Source organism: Caretta caretta, chromosome 5 (genome assembly GCF_965140235.1).
Source record: "Caretta caretta isolate rCarCar2 chromosome 5, rCarCar1.hap1, whole genome shotgun sequence".
NCBI lineage: Eukaryota > Metazoa > Chordata > Testudines > Cheloniidae > Caretta > Caretta caretta.
In genome coordinates, this window is record NC_134210.1 from 16,445,826 (window position 1) to 16,463,415 (window position 17,590).

Here is a 17,590-nt window from a genome sequence, read left to right on the forward strand (position 1 = left end):
CGCTCTCGGATGCAACTCGTCCGGCCCCATGGACTTGTGCACGTCCAGCTTTTCTAAATAGTCCCTAACCACCTCTATCTCCACAGAGGGCTGGCCATCTCTTCCCCATTTTGTGATGCCCAGCGCAGCAGTCTGGGAGCTGACCTTGTTAGTGAAAACAGAGGCAAAAAAAGCATTGAGTACATTAGCTTTTTCCACATCCTCTGTCACTAGGTTGCCTCCCTCATTCAGTAAGGGGCCCACACTTTCCTTGGCTTTCTTCTTGTTGCCAACATACCTGAAAAAAACCTTCTTGTTACTCTTGACATCTCTCGCTAGCTGCAGCTCCAGGTGCGATTTGGCCCTCCTGATTTCATTCCTACATGCCCGAGCAATATTTTTATACTCTTCCCTGGTCATATGTCCAACCTTCCACTTCTTGTAAGCTTCTTTTTTATGTTTAAGATCCGCTAGGATTTCACCATTAAGCCAAGCTGGTCGCCTGCCATATTTACTATTCTTTCGACTCATAATTTCGATAATAATGAAGAACTGACTGGACATGAGTTGTGGCCACTACGTGAGACGTCTATGACTGTTATAAATAAAATCATCCCACTGCCTGGCTCTGTGCATTATAGAGTTTTCCATCACTGTATTTTCCATGAGGTTGTTACATTTCATAACTGCAAATAGAATGCGTGAATTCAGTTAGGACAACTCTAAATATACATCAGCAATATAGCTGATGGATTTATAGGAAATCAGTGTGTCATCTCTGAGGGGACAGAGATTCCTCAACCTCAGCCATCCAAATTAACTGATAAAAATCACCTTGCACTCAGTAAATCAGGAGAAAAGGACTGACCGTGTTTAAAAGATAGGATGCCTGAAGAGTAAGCTTAGCTCAATAGACAGCATCTTGTGTCACCCAAGTACAAACAGGGTTAATTGGGCTGCAGCTTATTTTGCAGCACCTCTGAATGGAAAACATTAACTCAGAGCCAAGGAATAGATTACTGCTCAACAACCATTCAGCTAACAGACTGAATTCCATCTCGAGAAATCTTAAATGGGGTTGAAGGCACCAACATAAAGTATCAAAAACCCACTCTGGCACATGAGATTGCTAGTCCCGTAGCAAGGATTTTTAATAAATCTATTCATCGGTAGGACAATACGACTGGAGAATAGCTAGCATCGTACCTATAGTTAAGAAAGGGGTGCGGGAAAGGTGATCCAGGCAATTACAGACCTGTTATTCTGACCTCAGCAGTATGCAAGGTTTCAGAACAAATTGCTTACTCCTAATAATCTTTTCAAAGTGGTTATTCATCCAGCTGGGTCTGGAGCCTTTCCTGACTAGTTTCTTCCCTTTACTTAGGTTGCAAATTTCAAATGATTTTTGTATAGTTCATCTGAAGAAATTCCAAGCTTGTATTGCTCTTTCTCCTCTAAACAGACAAACCCTTCAATATCTGTATTCCAGTCACGAGGGCTATTCCATCTGGTTTCTGTAACCACTGTAATACCTGATTTGACTTCCTGTACCTGTAGTTACAGTTCCTCCAATTTATTGCCCAGGCTCCTTGCATTCATGTGCAAGCAACTCAGTTGTTTCCCTTGGACCTCACCAGGTTTTCTAGCTTATGGTGTTTCGTTATCCCTCACTGTCTTCATTTAGGGGATTTTCCTACTCCTGAGTACTGAAGCCAGGTGTGGTGATTTCACGAGTCTCTCAACCTTCTCTCATCTCCCAGTTTAAAGCCCTTCTGATCAATTGGACCAGGCTTGATCTCAGAAGGTTAATATCCTAGGTAGTCAAGTGGAGCCCATCAGTTGATAAGAGTCTTCTTTCTGTAAATGCATCCTAATGGTCGATCATCCCAAAGCCTTCCTCAGAGCACCAATCCTTGAGCCATCTGTTGATCTTCATTATCTTGTCACGCCTTCACCATTGTTCTCTAGGGACCGGAACTGCTCCTCTGAAAATCACTTGAGCTTCCATTTCTTTAAATGCCTTACCCAGCTGAGCATTTCAATCCATTCCAGTGGGAATCCAGCAGTGTCATTCATCCTGACATGCAGCACCATCAGTGGAATTTTTCCTCCCTCCCATCATAATCCTCTTTAGCCTCACATCCACATCTGATGCCCTTGCTCCTGGCAGAGCACACACACTTCTGTTTTCTGAATCTGGTCTGGTGACATGCCTGTCAATTCTTTGGAGTTTTTAGTCCTCGCTCACATGCACCTGTCTCTCCCTGGTGTTTGCATGAATCTGTTTTATGTTCTCTGTCACAGCACCCTGTACATCGTATCCCCATTCTTCCATAGGCTTCGGTCCCTGGCTATCTTCATCTCTTCTGCAAGGATTGGCTTCCCTTCTTTTCTTCCTCACCTTGTGCCAGTTTCTCCTCCTCATTCCCCAGTGCAGCAAATCTGTTACTCAACTCCATTTTACCGCCAATAGCTAGTGTCCTCTTCTGACCTGTCCCTGTAGTCACATTCTTCCATGGATCATCCTTCTCTTCTGGCCGTCCATCCTTCAAGTCCTTTTGTTTGGCAGGTGTCTGCAAAACTTGGGTTGTCTATCACCTCCTCTCCTGTATTATACCTTCAAATCCCTGCCTGAATTCTATCATTGTCTCCAGCAGCATCTCTAATCCTTGAATCTTCTCTGCCGTGAGCTCTACCAGGTGACATTTCAAGTCATGTTTTCACTACACACAAACACACAGGTGCAACACCAGTAAAACAGTGCATTAAACATGAAAGAGAGCAGACAGGGCCAAAAGAATTTAGGGGACCTTTCCAAAAATCACAGGTAGAATTGGGGACAAAACCAAGGAGTTCTGATTCCCACGCCCCTATTCTTACAGCTACACCACACTGTCCATGGTCTACATACACACAGAATGGGCTTTATTTTCAGAGGTACAGGACACCTGCAACTCCCTATAAAGTCAATGGCAACTGCAGGTGCTTAGCGCTTCTGAAGATAAGGCAGATCATGTACCTGTGATATCAAGATCTGCTCTAAGAATTATTTTGGGCAAGTTCTATGGCTTGTGTTATGCAGGAGGTCAGACTAGATGATCACAATGGTCTCTTCTGACCTTGGAATCTAAGAATGTACCCAGGTTTCATAACACAAGGGGTATCAGATGATTGAGTAGTTCTAATAAGAGAGCTGGAACTCTTCACCATTCTGTAGTTCCCAGCTAGTCATTCTCTAGGGATGATGCTTACCTGCGAGCCAGGTGTCCTCGTGTATACCTCTGGATTGTTATTGCAGCATTTCTCATCTTTCTGTACTTCACCCTCTGCAGCCAGCCCCGCACTGTCTTCTGTATCATGATAGTAGCAGCTCTGAATTTATCTGCCCGCAGTTTCTCCAGATATGCCACCTGTCCCGCACGGAAAAAGATCTTGGTACGTCCAAACTGGAACTTGTCAGGATCCTTTTCAAAAGCATAAGGGAAACTGAGTTAAGACAAACATTTTCCTGAGGAGCCTATGCTGAGTAAGTGTATATAAGGATGACAAGAGTGAATAAAATTTACCAGTTCAATTCCCATATCCATTCAACTGGGTTAAACAAACTTTATCCCCACAGTACCAGTTTCAGTATATAAAGCCGAAGCTCACTCTTTTAACCCAACAATCCCGATTTTCACATATTTGCACTAACAGCTGACAAGGGTTAAGGACCAAATCCCAGTCCCACTGAAGTCAATGGGAGTTTTGCAACTTACTGGGATTTGTCCTAACTAGGCATTAGCAGGGACCATGAAGGTTTGTCACCTTGCTCTGGAAAACCGATGGTGTTTTCAGATCTAGGGGCATTCTTCATGTAATATCACAACTGCATGAGGTAAGGCATGGGCATTGCTGGACCTTGGTCCTTTCTGTTTCCAGTTTCTGTATTTCTAGTCAATGAATATGCAAACTAGATGCAAACACTTTCTTGGCATGTTATCCTCTCTGATAGGGTGAAAAACAAAAGCTTGTTTTCCTCCATTTTGACAAAACTTAAGAGATTGGCTCTGAAATTTTGGTTCCAGCTCAAGACTCCCAAACTTGTGTGGGAAATGAGAGGAGTGCCAAAATCTGAACCCAGATCTGTGTCAACACTCTAAAAGTGGCCCCACTCCTTATAAACAGGCTAAGCCAAACCCATAAACTGAGCATATGTTCAAAATCTGGATGCGAAAGCTGCATTTTGCAACTTTAGATCACCTCTTTAGAAAAAAAAAGTCAAGGCTGCGATCCTGCAAAGGTGTGCATGTGCTTTAACTTTACCCACTGTGAGCAGACCCACTGATGTCAACAGGACGTGTCAGTGAATAAAGTTGAAGGAGGACCGGGGCCCCAAGAAAACAACCAGCCAACCTGTCAGAGGCCTCAGCAACAAAAAAGGCCTCAGAAATAAAAATTTAATCACAGAGAAAAAAAATCATTGGAAAATATCCTTAAATTAAAAAATGAACTCAAATGGTCCCCAAGGAGCCTGAGTAATAACAAACTGAACCTCCCTCAGCTAGAGCTTGTTAAATTTTGTTTTTTAAAAAAGGACAGAACAAATTAATAATTGGAAAAGAAATCTCAGTGTCTAGACTGTTCTCACAGTATGTAACCATTAAGAATTTCCCATTCAGCAGACATTTTCTCTTCATCATTTGTACGAAAAGGTGATTGGTGACTGGCTGTGGGGGTCTCTGTGCAATGAGAGAGAGGCCCTTTGGCCACTCTGTCCTCTTGACTGGGATTCCTCATGCTGTGTGCATAGGATTTTATTCCAATCGTCAGTAAGAAGGAAAAGGAATGGGTTTTGTGGGGATAGTAACTCACTATCATCTACTGTCCACGAACGAGCTGTGGAATTCAATTGCAGAAAAAAGGCTTTTTCAGCTTGAATGCAATCAATCAATCTCATGCCATGTCTCATTTAGTCTCATTATTCCTTCTGAGATGGTTTGACTTTGGAAGACACTCCTGAGTGCCAGGGGCACACCAGCATTTTCAGCCACAGCAGGCAAATGGGGAGGAAGGGAAGGTGAGTTGAGATATTATCAGTGTCAACAGCTTCTGTGCTTGAATGATTGTTTCTGAAGCTTCAATCCCAGCTCACCTTAATGAGGTTTTCCAGAAGTGTTTTACAGATCAACTTCTTGTCATTTTTAGAGACCTCCCCCTTTTTCATAAGAACTCGATACCTATTGAAAAAGTCATGGTAGGACCACCTGAAAGCAAAGCACAGATAAAATTAAACAGGGCACAGGGTTTCATTTATTTAGCTAATGTTTAGACTTAGAGCTTAAATAAACCAAACCTCGAATACAAACCTCTTCACATTTGGAGGAGAGAGAGGGAGAGTGGGGTTTAAAATCAGGTCTGAACCCAACCCCCTGCTGGTTCTGGACTGGGTTGGAAGGTCCTTCCCCCCTCCCTCCCAACTTGTACTGGATTAGGTGCATTTAAAATGAACAAAGGAGGATGGGTGTTCTGGAAAGATTTACATCAGTTGAGACCAAAGTATCACAAGAACAGCTAGCCAGATTTCTGCACCATTCATGTGAACCTCAATCTCGGCCCTGATTTGGTGTTGAATGCAATTGGCAGCCTAACTCTAATTTGGATCTAAATGTTAAGGCTCCTCTCTAATTTTAAGTGCTCTAGAAAGTTTCATACTTGACTATGACACAGACACATTCAATTTGGTGCTGACGATGCACGAACAACCATGAGAACCTTTCCTCCTTCTAACCAGAAAGCATTGCCACAGCAGGACTGTGGAACTACAAATTACAGTATCTGCATGAGAGGGATTTATGAAAATACCATGCAGCCAAAAAAGTACCCCACATTGAGAGACATATGTAAAATAAGACAAATCAGATTGCACCGAACGTCATGACACATGACTGTCAACCACCTGAGGTAACCATTGTCTGAAAATGCCAAAGGATTTTGTTATATATAGATTGGGCCTACAACCTCTTCTAATCACACTTGCCACTATCTCACCATTGGACTTCCATTTTTTTTTTTCACATATTTTTCTGCAGATATTTTGTTGCCTGATCCTGCATGTCCTTAGGCTGGGAATTGATTCAGATTGATGAGTGCTTGGCCTGAGTGAGGTTGAGCCCTACGGAAGTTTGTCATGATTTGTTCTGACTGTATGCATTTTGTCTATCATCAATCCAGATTTGCTATACAACCTCTTCTTTTATCTGCACTCCCATAAGCTCCTTTGCTAAGACCGTGGTTTGGAGTGGAACCACTGAGGAACACTTCAGTTCTATTCCCCTTGCCACCAGTCTACTGCATTCCAATGAAATCACTTAAGAGCAAGAACAGTTTTGCCCCTGGACACATGTGGGTATTTTCTATAGATGTTGACATGAGTTATGTGCATATTTTGAGGAGAAATTAAAAAACAAACACAGTATATGGCATGGAACACATTGAACGTAGTTCTTGCCTGGCTTTTGTTTCCAAACTCTGATGCATATAAATTAGAACACTTCACCTGTTCATCTTCTCCTTTTGAGAGTTCAGGCCTTTAAGGCACATGCTCGAATTTGGCTACTTTCATGGCTGTTATTAGATGTTTGGAAGGCTCTGCACCACAAGCAATGAAGTCTCTAAACGTGGCAGAGCTGTAATTCAAGAAATCAGAGCACTATATTTTACTGCTAGGAAAAGGCATCTCCTGCCATCTCTATGAGATTTAGAGGGCATATTAGATTCTGAAATTGATTCACTCTGAACTAAAACAGCTGAGTTATGGACCTATCAAAACCAGGGTTTTTGGTGAAAATGCCAGACATTTCCAGTGCTGCTAAAATTATTTTAAACATATGCAAAGGAACATCCAGGAAAAGAAGTGAATGAACTCCAAAATGCCAGACTTCTGCCTAAACTTGAGCAAACATGCTATGGGCCTGAGTCTCATTTACACTACGGCCACTTTCTATTGCTCTGGCACCACAAAGGACTCTTAAAGTGGGAATACATGAAATAAGAATTGAGAGTTTAGAAGTCTGTCCATGTTGGTGCACCCAGAAGTTGATCTATGCTTTTTTATATACATGCAAAAACCAAGCAATTCTTTCTGCTTTTTCCGCCCCCCCAAAATGAAACATTCCAGGGCCCAATTTTGAACACAAAAATGCCAGTAGCACAACGCTTCTGAGTGACCCCCCCAGCCGATAAAAAAACTGCACATAAGCAACAGAAAAAAAACCCTCCTTCCCCCGCCCCCTGTGAAATACATTTCTGTACCAAGCTGCCATGGGTGTTTGTAAACCAAAGTAAAAAATATGATGGAAAATGGCTTTAAAGAAAAGTGTTCCTCAATATTTTCTATAATTCTCTGCAATAAAATCCATCTGGAATAGTGAAAATGTCTACTGCTCACCACAGTTAAGCACTGAATTTTCCATTCTAGCCTGCCTTTATCGCTAGCCTATTTCTCAAAGAAATTTTGGGATGGAAATTGTCAACGCTCTGTCTCAGGTGACTTGTTCTGGAAAGTTTGTGCAAAACAGGCTTAAAGATTTGAGTTTATGTTAGCTATTTTCACCCCACCTCCACCCACATGGGTGCACATATTTACCCAGATGTTCATATCAGGATGTTGCACTTGCATTACTAAAAATGGCTTTCCCTGCCCCAGCTGAAATACCTTAACAACTGCAGAGGATTTAACTGAGGAAGGCAACCTTAAGGCTGAGTTAATGCCGAGCTCTTATATAATGCTTTGCATCCGTAGATTCCAACGTGCTTTGCAAAGGAGATCAGTATCATAGTTCTGCTTAGATCCATGGAGCTTGTATCTCTGCATGTAGAATATTAATACAAACATCTATATTGCAGTAGATTCAAGAAGTCCTATATCAAGATCAGGACCCTAATGGGCTGGATATTGTATAAACACATACAAAGATGCATGGTCTCCCTCCCAAAGGATTTACAGTCTAAGGTTGCAACCTGAAAACACTTACACACATACTCAAAAGCATGAGTAGGCCTATAGAAGTCATTTGTTCACAGTCCAAGGGCCTAAGATGACCAGTGACTTACGAATTGTAGTGACACAGTTAAATACATTCTGTTTCAATATACAAACATACACTTGTTTTTTATTGATATAAAGTGAGAGAGAACTATCTTCATCTCCCCCACAACTTGCCAGTATTCAGTGGCTTTTTCCTTATCAAAATTGCAGCAGTGGGTCTTGGGGAGGGGGTTGAAGGAGAAAGGGTCAGTCTGAAGGAGGAGAGGGTGTTTTCTGCAAAAGGGGCAAGTTGTCAGAAGGGATGGAGACATTAATGTGAGGAACTGACAGATGGGGTGCACAAGGTTGGTTTCATTGGTGGGCAATGCTCCATTGTCAAGCCTTTTACACGCTCGGTTAAGGACAGCTGCAATAAGATACAGCAATTTCACAGTTGCTTTTACAAGACTTTCAGAGGGAGGAGCAGTTAAAGAAGTTAGCTTAAATTTAAGACCTCTTGTAAAACCACCTGCGGCATGTCTACACTACATCTGGAGAGAAGTCTCCCAGCCCCGTCTACAGAGTTATGCTAGTGGGACTTGCTCTAGTGCAGGGATTCTCAAACTTCACTACACTGTGACCCCCCCTTCTGACAACAAAAATTACTACATGGCCCCAGGAGGGGTGACCTAAGTCTGAGCCTGCCCGAGCCCTGCTACCCCGGGCGGGTGAGCCAAAGCCGAAGCCTGAGCCCCACCACTCTGGGCAGATGGGTCAAAACCCAAGGGCTTCAGCCCCAGGCAGAAGGCCTGGAACATGAGCCTGGCCATTGACGGCTGAAGCCCTTGGGCTTAGGCTTCAGCCCCAGGTGGCGGGTCCTACCAAGTCTAACGCCAGCCCTGGAGACCCCATTAAAACGGGGTCGGGACCTACTTTGGGGTCCTGACCCACAGTTTGAGAACCGCTGCTCTAGTGCTATAAAACCAGCTATGTAGATGTTCAGAGCCTGAACTCCAGCTCAAGCCTCAAGCCCTGGAGGGGAGCTTGAGACCCTGAGTTCCAGCCCAAGCTGCATTTCAAAGTACGGTCTACACAGCTATTTTTAGAGCACTCGTGCAAGTGCTTGTCTTGACTAGGATTTTTACCTCAAGTTAGTTACCATGTCAGCTAACTCAAAGTAACAACACAACTTTTTTCCTAGAGAAAACAAGGACAGTGAATGTCATCAAAGAAACTAGTCTGAAGTCCTTAGCTTCCACTCTGGTTATGTGATGGCAACAATTCTGACTGGAATTACTGGTGAAAGTGTGTTTTCCCTTCCTGCTGGTACAGTTGAAAAAAATAAATAGACAAACTGATTTTTCTCAAACTTTCCTAAGACATTCATTTCTGGGCTGAGATCAAGCATGAGCAACCTCAGACTTTACATACTCACAGATGTGAGTTAAGACAGCTCCCAAATGGACAGAATGTCTGTCAGCTAAACAAACAGGGAAGAGAGAATCACTGATCCTGTTAAAATAATGCACCACAGGCCAACCCCAAGTACCTCTGGTTCAAAAAACTTAAGCACTCCAATAAAAGGGTGGCAGAACTTGCAAGGGCCCCAATCCTGAAACTTGTGTATGTCCAGACTGCTGGGCGTGCACAAAGCCCCTTCTCGATGTTCAACACAGCAGTCTGTCCAAACCCTACAAATTGGAAGATTGTGCTTTGCCTCAAGATTTGTTTGATCTTCCTCCTTTCCCAGTTAAGTATCTAGCAACCTAGGAATTAAGCAATAGCTAAGTTAAGGCACCTGGGGCAAAATCCTGACCCCAGTGAGATCATTAGAGCCCAGTTCCTCAAAGGCATTTAGGTTCCTGACTTCCACTGATTTCAGGGGAATTAGGTGCCTAAATACCTCTGAAGATCTTGGCCTGGGAGCTTTACCTCCAGTCAACAACTGCCAAGAAATTCTCCAACTGGGCATTATACCTGTGATTAAATTATCAGCAATGCGACTTGGGTGGAACTGTGTTCAATACTCCCCCACAACTTGCCAGTCTGGGAGTTGAATAATGGAAAATCCCCACTTTTATAATTTACCACAATATTTCATTTCTCTGCAGCCTGAAATTGGTATTAAAAAGATCTGTCTAGCACATTAAAAAAAATTCCCGGGGGGAGAGAAAAGAAAAAAAGACAATGCACATGGCTGTTTTTGTTTGTTTGCATCTCTGATGGGTTATTTGTTATAAACTGAACTGCAGAAGTAACTATAATAGGAGTTGTGCTGTTCTGGAAAAAAAACCCTCTTAATAACTGTTGTGTTATTGCAATGTACAAATAGTTGACTGGGTATAGGCTGAATGTTTTCTTCTCCTAAGGGTGACACTCCTAATGGAGACACTCCAGTGCCATATGATATAATCCATTGAAGAGATCCACCTTGCTTAACACTGTAGAACACAAAAAAGATCAAACAGTAAACTTTGTTCAGGAACTATGACTCTTTGGGACATGTGGGATGCATAGTCGAAATAATTTTTGCCATGGATTACTTTTGAAACAGCAGGCTAGGATATAGCTCATCTTGTTCTGTGTTACCATGCCACAGCAGAAAAGATTTGCCTTTCGATTAATTATTAAACCATCCGATTAGTGCTGCCTGAAATTATCCATGGATCTAATGCCCAGATCTATTCCCTAGAATATGAGTGTGAAAATGTTCACCTAACAAAGCAAGCAAAAAGGGGAAGGGGGAGAGTGTTTAGGGTACTACCTGTAGCCAAATTAATTTACAGATCATGTTTCTCTGAAGACATTGCAAGGCAGAGAAAGGCACATTATGAAAAATGATTTTGTACACAGGGATGCCCTTGAAACATTTCAATTATAAATGTTTAATGTCTGTAAAGTTTAGCAGCTGTGATATTACACAAAACCGGCACAAAATTGCATTACGTAATAGACAGCTCAGATGAACAAAAAAGCAGAAGTGAAATTTCAGGAATATTTAAGTGAGAACCAAAATGGCTTCTGACTAGATGAGGTAATATATATGGCTGAACTGATCTCAGAATTCTAAAGGACCAGTTCATGTGTGTCAGAAGTCAGATTCCAAATTTTTTTTATATGCATGTACATATACACACAGAGACATCCTTCCTTAAAGGTATAGATTATATATAATTATTTTAAAGGAAGGATGGCTCTATGTATTTCATAAGCCATAAAAGGTGAATATTTAAAATAACCAGTTAAGCATTGGCAACACTAATCACTATTCTTGAGAAGATTTTACTATTTTTCCTGAAGGTAATTAGTCCAAGAGAATGAATTTGAAAGCATCGGAATATTTGCAGACACCGGCCATAGCTCATGGATGCATCACAGACTGTCCTAGATGAGGAATTCAATTGCTCAAGTGAATCCTACTATTCAGTCAGTGCTGACAGAATTGTGTTAATCCCCAATTTCTGGGTTTAGTCTAAAATGCCAGACTCAAATCACACTGGACAATCACTTGTTTTGGTCCACGATTGTTCAAAATAAATTCACTCGTTCTTGTGTTACATTTCATAGGAAAATTTCAGTGCAATTTCCCCGGATTAGGTATGAGTTCAACTAATTGAAATCCTTGACATCAAAACCCGTACATCTCTGACTTTGTTTATTGAAGGAGAAACCTCAAGACAAATTCCTGGTGATTAAGGGAAAAAAATCAAATCCTCTTTGACATGTCTGTCACTGGCAATGTAGGGCTTCCATCTAGGTTGGAATGGCTGAGTTGAGGCATGCTATTTAGTAGATCTTGAGCTGAAAACAAATTCTTCCAAGAAATTGAACTTGGAGACCAGAAGTAGGGAGACAAATGAAGGCAGAGGAGAGCTTTCACTCTGTATTTTTGTCATCACTGTAAAGCTATCTAGGCATGTTAATACAAACAAAAGTGTCCGGTCCAGACTAGGAGGAGAAGTTAAGGGTATACGTAAACTGCAATTAAAAACCTGCAGCAGGCACCATGGCAGCTGACTCAATCTCAGCCGCGGGTTAAGTGACTTGCAGTATAGATGTTCAGGCTTGGGCTGGAGCCTGGGCTCCAGGAGCTTGTGAGGTGAGAGGGTCCCAGAACTTGGGCTGCAGTCTGAGTCCAAATGCCTACACCACTATTAAGCAGCCCATTCAGCCCAAGCCCCACAAGCCTGAGTCAGCTGGAATGGGCCAGCCAAAGGTGTCTAATGTAGACATACCCTATACCAAAAGATAGAATTGGGTTGAGGAGATGGGGTTTAGAGTTTGTGGTGAAGGTCAAGTGAGGAGCGGGTGTTCAGATTTGATGGTGCCAAAAATAAAATAGTTCTTGCAATATTTTGGTCCAAAGTAGCAGAAATACAAGAAGATTTCTCTCATCTCCTCAGCCAGAAAACAGGCCAATTCCAGTTTTGGAACTAAACTGGGATGAAAGCCTACTGGGACAGGCTTGGAGAGTCAAATACAAATTCCCCATTACCAAAATTTGCAGCAGACTGGATATGAGAGCTTCAGTTCATCTCTGAACAAGGGAAATTCTATCTGGTAAAGAATAAGGAACAAACACTGGAAGTTAATTGTTGCTAATATGTGGCATTTATAGTGCTTGATATGTTCCAAGCACTTGCAAAATAATAAATAGTAAGTATTTAATCCTCACACCCCCTGCGTGGCAGGCAAGTATCATGAGCAATGTTGTACAGGGAAAGAATATTGCAGTGGTTGGTACGCTGGCCTGAGACTCAGGAGACCCAGGTTCAATTCCGTGCTCTGACACAAACTCTCCATATGACATTGGGCAAGTCATTTGGTCCATCTGTGCTGCAGTTTTGTATGTGTAAAATGGGGATAATAGTACTTCCCTATCTCACAGGGGTGTTGTAAAGACTGTGAGGCACTCAGATACTACGGTAAAGGATAAAAGTACCTTCAATAGATTGTATAGCATGAAAACTGAACCAGATGGTTCTGAGATGTGCCCCCGAGTCAGAGCTGTTTTCTAGATCCATGCTTAAATCACTAGACCATGCCTCCTTCCATGCACTCACAAATTGACCATATACAGAATTCTTAAAAATATACTACAACTGAGCATTCTGAATCTGCCGGGGCCTTGACTTCATTCAAGCCACCAGTATTAGCCATGGATTCAGTAGTACTCTTAATAACTGGGTGTCATTAATACTTAAACGCTGAGAGGATAAGAGAACAACTGACAGATAAAATATAATCTTATAAAGTTCTCAAGTTCAAAGATTCCTAAAAGAGTATTTTGTTAATGTTGATGGAGCAATACATTGCTTCAACTTCTTATTGTTTCTAGATTAATCTTCATTGTAACCAGCTTCTAAAAAGAAGACAAATGGTTTTATAGTGGAGAGACATGTTCCATACTTTAAACATAAAAGCTGATGATGGATACACCATTCATTTCTCTAGGACAGCGCATTCATCACAGTGGTTTATGTACATAATAATGAACATATTTCTTAACTACCGAATAGCATTTCAAATTGGATGATACATTTTCATTTTACATCAAATACTTGCAGAACACAGTGTTTCATGAAAATGATAAATACAGCAAAGCATATCCTATATCAAAGATAGGGGAACTGCCAAGCTCTCTCTTATAGTTGAGTTTATTATTTTCTTTATATGGTCTGCAGAACACTGAAAAACCGTATTCAACTTTTTAAGAACTGGGTGAAAAGTCATGGTACAAATAAAACCTATCCAGAGTAGTGACTATGGGAGTGCCACAGTGACAAAAGCAAAAAATTTAATGTCAAAATATCGGCTATTTCTTTCCAAGACATTTCACTCCTGGAAATACCCCTTGTAATGAAATGTCAGCAAAATATATTTTGCCAACATGATGTACAAGGAAATGTTGCCTTATATATTACAAATGTATACACTTGGACTGAGGTTGAGATGAAAATAGGAGACAGGCTTTCTGAAAGTCTATGGGTAAGGACAAAAAACAATCATGGTAGGGGTCTACTACAGATCACCAAATCAAGAAGAAGAGAAGGAGGAGGCTTTTTTAAACAACTAACAAAATCATCCAAAGCACAAGACTTTGTGGTGATGGGAAACAGGTCACAGATTATCCAACAAGTTCTTGGAATGTATTGGAGACAATTTTTTAGTTCAGAAGGTGGAGAAAGCTACTAGGGGAGAGGCTGTTCTAGATTTGATTTTGACAAATAAGGAGGAACTGGTTGAGAATTTGAAAGTGGAAGGCAGCTTAGGTGAAAGTGACCATGAAATGGTAGAGTTCATGATCCTAAGGAATGGTAGGAGGGAAAACAATAAAGACAATGGATTTCAAGACAGTAGACTTTAGCAAACTCAGGGAGTTGGTAGGTAAGATTCCATGGGAAGCAACTCTAAGGGGAAAAACAGTTCAAGAGAGTTGGCAATTTTTCAAAGAAACATTATTAAGGGCACAAAAGCAAACTATCCCACTTCATAGGAAAGATAGGAAATATCGCAAAAGACCACCCTGGCTTAACCAGGAGATCTTCAATGATCTGAAACTCAAACAAGAGTCCTACAAAAAGTAGAAACTAGGTCAAATGACAAAGGATGACTATAAACAAGTAACACGAGTATATAGGGAAAAAATTAGAAAGGCCAAAGCACAAAATGAGATTAAACTAGGTAGACACATAAAGGGCAACAAGAAAACATTCTACAAATAGAAGCAAGAAGACAACCAAGGACAGGGTATGCCCATTACTCAATGAGTTGGGAAAAAACAATAACAGAAAATGTGGAAATGGCAGAAGTGCTAAATGACTTTTCAGTTTTCACCAAAAAGGTTAGTAGCAATTGGACATCTAACATAGTGAATGCGAGGTAAGATCAGAAACTAAAATAGGGAAAGAACAAGTTAAAAATTACTTAAACAAGTTAGATGTCTTCAAGTCACAAGGGCCTGACTAAATACATCCTATAATACTCAAGGAGCTGGCTGAGGAAATATCTTAGCCATTAGTGATTATCTTCCAAAAGTCATGGAAGATGGGAGAGATTCCAGAGGACTGGAAAAAGCCAAATATAGTGCCAGTCTATAAAAAGGGAAATAAGGACAACCCAGGTAATTACAGATCAGTCTGCTTAACTTGAGTACCAGGAAAGATAATGAAGCAAATAATTAAGCAATCAATTTGTGAACACCAAGAAAATAATAAGGTGATAAGTAACAGCCAGTCAAAAACAAATCATGTCAAACCAACCTAATAGCTGTCTTTGACAGGGTAACAAGCCTTGTGGATTGGGGGGTGGGAAGCGGTAGATGTGGTATATCTTGACTTTAGTAAGGCTTCTGATAATGTCTCGCATAACCCTCGAGTAAACAAACTAGGGAAATATAATCTAAATGGAGCTACTATAAAGTGGGTGCATAACTGGTTGGAAAACCCTTCCCAGAGAGTAGTTATCAGTGGTTCACAGTCAAACTGGAAAGGCATAACAAGTGGGGTCCAACAGGGATTAGTTCTGGGTCCTGTTCTGGACAAACTGGAAAAATAGTCTGAAGTAAATAGGATGAAATTCAATAAGGATAAATACAAAGTACTCCACTTAGGAAGGAACAATCAGTTGCACACATACAAAATGGGAAATGACTGCCTAGGAAGGCATACTGCAGAAAGGGCTCTGGGGGTCATAGTGGATCACAAGCTAAATATGAGTCAATAATGTAACACTGTTGCAAAAAAAAAACAAAAAAAAAAACCGAACATCATTCTGGGATATATTAACAGAAGTGTGTTGTAAGCAAGAAACAAGAAGTAATTCTTCCACTCTACTCTGTACCGATTAGACTTCAACTGCAGTATTGTGTCCAGTTCTGGTTGCCACATTTCAGGAAAGATGTGAATAAATTGGAGAAAGTCCAGAGAAGAGCAACAAAAATGATTAAAGGTCTAGAAAACATGACCTATGAGGAAAGGCTGAAAAAAAATTGGTTTGTTTAGTCTGGAGAAGAGAAGACAGAGAGGAGACACGATGACAGGTTTTAAGTACATAAAAGGTTGTTACAAGGAGGACGGAGAAAAAATATTTTCATTAACCACTGAGGATAGGACAAGAAGCAATGGGTTTAGATTGCAGCAGGGGAGGTTTAGGTTGGACATTAGGAAAAGCTTCCTAACTGTCAGGGTGGTTAAGCACTGGAATAAATTGCCTAGGGAGGTGGTAGAATCTCCATCATTGGAGATTTTTAAGAACAGGTTAGACAAACACCTGTCAGGGATAGTCTAGATAATACTTAGTCCTGCCATTAGTGCAGGGGACTAGACTAGATGACCTCTCAAGATCCCTTCCAGTCCTATGATCTATGACTCTAAAATGTTCAGTTGTGCATGGAAATGTGAAAATTAGTATTTTTCTCCTATTAGTATGAGAAAATTTCTAAAAGACATTTTTGCAAATCCTAAATGAAATGAAAACATCTTGCAGTTCAAGGATTTAAAGTTTTGCATGGCTATTTCGAATGGCATTTAGTCCTATAGGTTTGGGACTAAGGGGTTGTAAGACCAAGCTTCTAGCAATGACTTCTTCCTTATTTATTTCACAGACAATGTCTTCAATCTGAAATCATGCAATCTAGGTATTACTCTTATAAAACTCATTGTGATTTTATGCTGTGCTTAGAGTCATGAAAGTGACCATGTGAAGCTGAAACCAAAAGAAATAATAAAAAATTATTAAATTTCCAGTGGTATCAGATTTAGATTTTAAGTAACATTTGCCTAATTAATTCATACAGTCAGTTCAAATGTACAAATCACTCACTACCAGGGGATTTTCATTAGGATACAGAATCTATTGGTTTTGCTTGTCAGTCAATGTGAATATCTATAATCGAGGATCATAAAAAAAAACTTGCAGACCTTGAAGCTCCTATCTTGTATATAGCAAAGAGATACTACTGTACATATTCACCTTCCAGAAATGTTAAGGTCGCAGCAAGGAACAAAATTCTCACATTGTCCCTTAAGGGTATGTCTACACAGCATTTTGGAGCAAGTGGGAGCGAGCCTGCCAGCCCAGGTCGACAGAACAGCTGTATAGACAGTGCTTTCAAATTGCAGCTTGGGCTGGAGCTCAGGCTCAGAAGCCTAAGGAGGGGCTCGCTCCAAATTGCAGTGTAGACGTATCGTAAGTGTCCTGGACCCTAAACTGGAGAGGATTGAAACCCGAAGAGCTGCTTAGTCTTGCACCTCTTTAGTAGACCAATAACGTCAGACAAGAGGAAGATTTGGGTGCTCCATGCATTAAAAAATTATCCGCCACGACTCTGTGGGAAAGTAGTGCTCAAAACCAAAATCGCAACTGTCCAGCCATATGGTTGTGACGCTGGCAGACCAGGTGCCAGCTCAGTGGAATGCTGACAAATACACAGCTGGAACCTGTCTGGCTCACCCGTGTATTAGCATTGTTAAAATAGGCATTATCATTATAAGAATGTGTTTAGACTTTATTGAATGCTTGTGAGCTGCTGCATATATTAATCTCAGTTATAGTATCTGTATCCTATATTGTAGGGTACTATGTCAGTGTCTGCATTGTAAG

The 17,590-nt window shown here is 41.1% G+C and overlaps 1 protein-coding gene across 2 annotated transcripts in view; it reads right to left on the reverse strand.

Moving 5' to 3' along the window:
* The window catches only part of MYO5B (myosin VB), a 367,788-nt gene that overhangs the window by 90,494 nt on the left and 259,704 nt on the right, over positions 1-17,590 (reverse strand). For both annotated transcript variants that reach the window (XM_048851019.2, XM_048851021.2), the window contains exons 18-19: positions 5,114-5,225; positions 3,232-3,443 (exon numbers count right to left, since the gene is read on the reverse strand). In XM_048851019.2, the coding sequence (XP_048706976.2) occupies positions 3,232-3,443; positions 5,114-5,225 (324 nt within the window). The remainder of the gene's footprint in view (positions 1-3,231; positions 3,444-5,113; positions 5,226-17,590) is intronic.